Raw genomic sequence first — 2,362 nt, forward strand, 5'->3', positions numbered from 1 at the left:
GGTGCATATCTATTGCATATCTGATTCATATTTTAGATTGCAATTAGAGAAAATAAAGGATGGGTGTTTCTATTGTTTTAGAGATTTTAATGATTTTGATTTCAGTGGCTGGGGGCATGCGCACAAGTGGCTAAATATGTCTTTTTACCCACAATAAGCCCATTCCCAAGATGCACTGCAATCTTTCATGGGCAGATGTGAGTTATGGGGGCTAGAAGTGTTACTGTAAACAGTTATAAAGACATCACTGGCTTATTGTGTCTAAAAAACATACAGTATTTAGCCACTGGTACGTATGCCCCCACCCACTCAAAAAAATTAATCACTAAACGTGCTAAGACAACAGAACAAAGTAAATTACTTTCTTACACTTTCTTTTCTCTTTTTGCAATCTAAAATATGAACCCTTGTTGTAAATGTGTCCTTTAATAGAAACCACACCTACTGTAGCTACTGTACTGTACCTTGCCAAACCAAAACATGGTTACATAGCTCGTAGAACTTGATTTGATATCCTTCTGTACTCAAGTAACACTGTCCTTTGAAAAGCCTGTAATCTAATCTAATAATAGTCATATTGGAATTCAGGCGGGGCATACTATCAACCTAAACAATGTGACTTGCGTTCCAGCTGGCAGTTTGCTGGAGAGACTCACCATGCAGGGCAGAATACAGCACTGTATGCTCGCGGCTTCGCTCCTGTGTGTCCTCTTGCTCCTGGCCTTTGTGGCCTATTCGTCCTTCAGCGGGCCATCGCCGGGCCCAAGTGATGAGGAGGACGGTGGCCCTAGTGACGAGCTGGACCCTGGGCCGTTCCCTTACATCATTGAAGAAACAAACAAATGCCCAGAGGGAAAGGCAGGGCCGTTCCTGGTGTTGCTGATAACCGTCGAGGCTCATCAGTTAGATCGCCGGGACGCCATACGACAGACATGGGGCAACGAGAGCCAGGAGGGAGTGGTCCGGCTGTTCCTGCTGGGGGGGGAGAAGGAGGGCGAGCAGGGACGCCTGCAGCAGAAGGCCCTGGAGTCGGAGAGCCTGGAGCACCACGATATCATTCAGCAGGACTTCATGGACGCATACCTTAATCTCACCGCAAAGACCCTGATGGGCCTGAACTGGGTGGCCAGGCATTGCCCGCGGGCCAGATTCGTCATGAAGACCGACGGCGACATATTCGTCAACACCAAGTACCTCATCGACAAGCTGCTAAAACTGGAGCCCGGGGTGGAGAACTACATCACGGGCAACATCTGGAGGATCGCCCGGCCGTTCCGAGACAAGAGCGAGAAGTTGTACGTGCCCGTAGAGGAGTACGCGGGCGACATATATCCCGCCTTCGTCTCCGGGGGCGGTTACGTGTTCTCTGGAGACCTGGCGGCGAAGATCTGCCGCGCCTCACTGAACGTTCCCCGCTTCAGATTAGAGGACGTGCACGTGGGCATGCGCCTGAAAGAGCTGGGGATCGAGCCCACGGATTCCCCTTTTGAAGAGTTCAACCTTCAAGGAAAATTTCCCTGGTCATACGACAGGTTCAGTAAGCTGGTCATCTCCCACGGGTTGTCTGCCAACGAAATGCTGGAGTTCTGGACCAACCTGCTGCAGGGACGCCCCTAGACGTGCTCTCTCTTTAGGCTTTGTTTGTGTAATGTATTTTAAAAGCAGGGACTGTGATACTTGGACATTTTGTTCACTTACTCATCTGTATCAGAACTCAAGATTGATGTTGAACAAAAAGGTAAATTAAAATATCTCTTTGCCTTGTGAATGGGAGTGAATGTCAGAAATAACACAAAAGAAAAATGAAAATAATTGGGAATGTCTTGTTTGCATTTTATTTTTATTTCATTTGAACATAAATAAAAAGGATTGAAAATCATTTACCTTATAGGCAATAATGAATATGAATAAAGAGATTGTAAATCAGGCTTAATACTTAAATATAAAAAGTATAAATATACAGTAACTAATAGGAGTATACGTTTACGTAGAAAAAATAAAAGGCTGTTGACATTAATATGCCAAGATCTTATACACATGTATATACACATTTGATTGTGCTGTATTTAATCCACTTATTTATCTTTTTTTGCACTCTCTCTTTTCAAGATCCTGATATATGGATTTTCAGGAACACCCTTTGCCTTGTGTCTGAGAAACATGCAAAATAACATGCAAAAACATTCAAAATTGTCAATGCAAATCTGCCTTCCATCCCCTCAATACCTGCATATATGACCAAACATCTCCAAAATGTTAGCGACACCCACAGCACCAGAGGGAGTGCACACAACGATCTGATAACACAAACCCATAAGACAAATATGAGTAAATTCCCCTTCTACAACACTGACACCCATGT

At 44.5% G+C, this 2,362-nt stretch overlaps 1 protein-coding gene across 1 annotated transcript; it reads left to right on the top strand.

Annotated features, from left to right (window-relative positions):
* Positions 1-657: 657 nt before the first annotated feature.
* Positions 658-1,617, top strand: LOC308282687 (beta-1,3-galactosyltransferase 2-like; the record flags this gene model as incomplete). The annotated part of the gene is made up of 1 exon (XM_080723077.1): positions 658-1,617. One exon carries the CDS (start codon positions 658-660, stop codon positions 1,615-1,617), a length of 960 nt encoding a protein of 319 aa, XP_080579203.1.
* Between the last annotated feature and the right edge of the window lie 745 nt (positions 1,618-2,362).

The sequence above is a fragment of the Nannobrachium achirus genome (assembly GCF_963921795.1).
Source record: "Nannobrachium achirus genome assembly, chromosome: 4".
NCBI lineage: Eukaryota > Metazoa > Chordata > Actinopteri > Myctophiformes > Myctophidae > Nannobrachium > Nannobrachium achirus.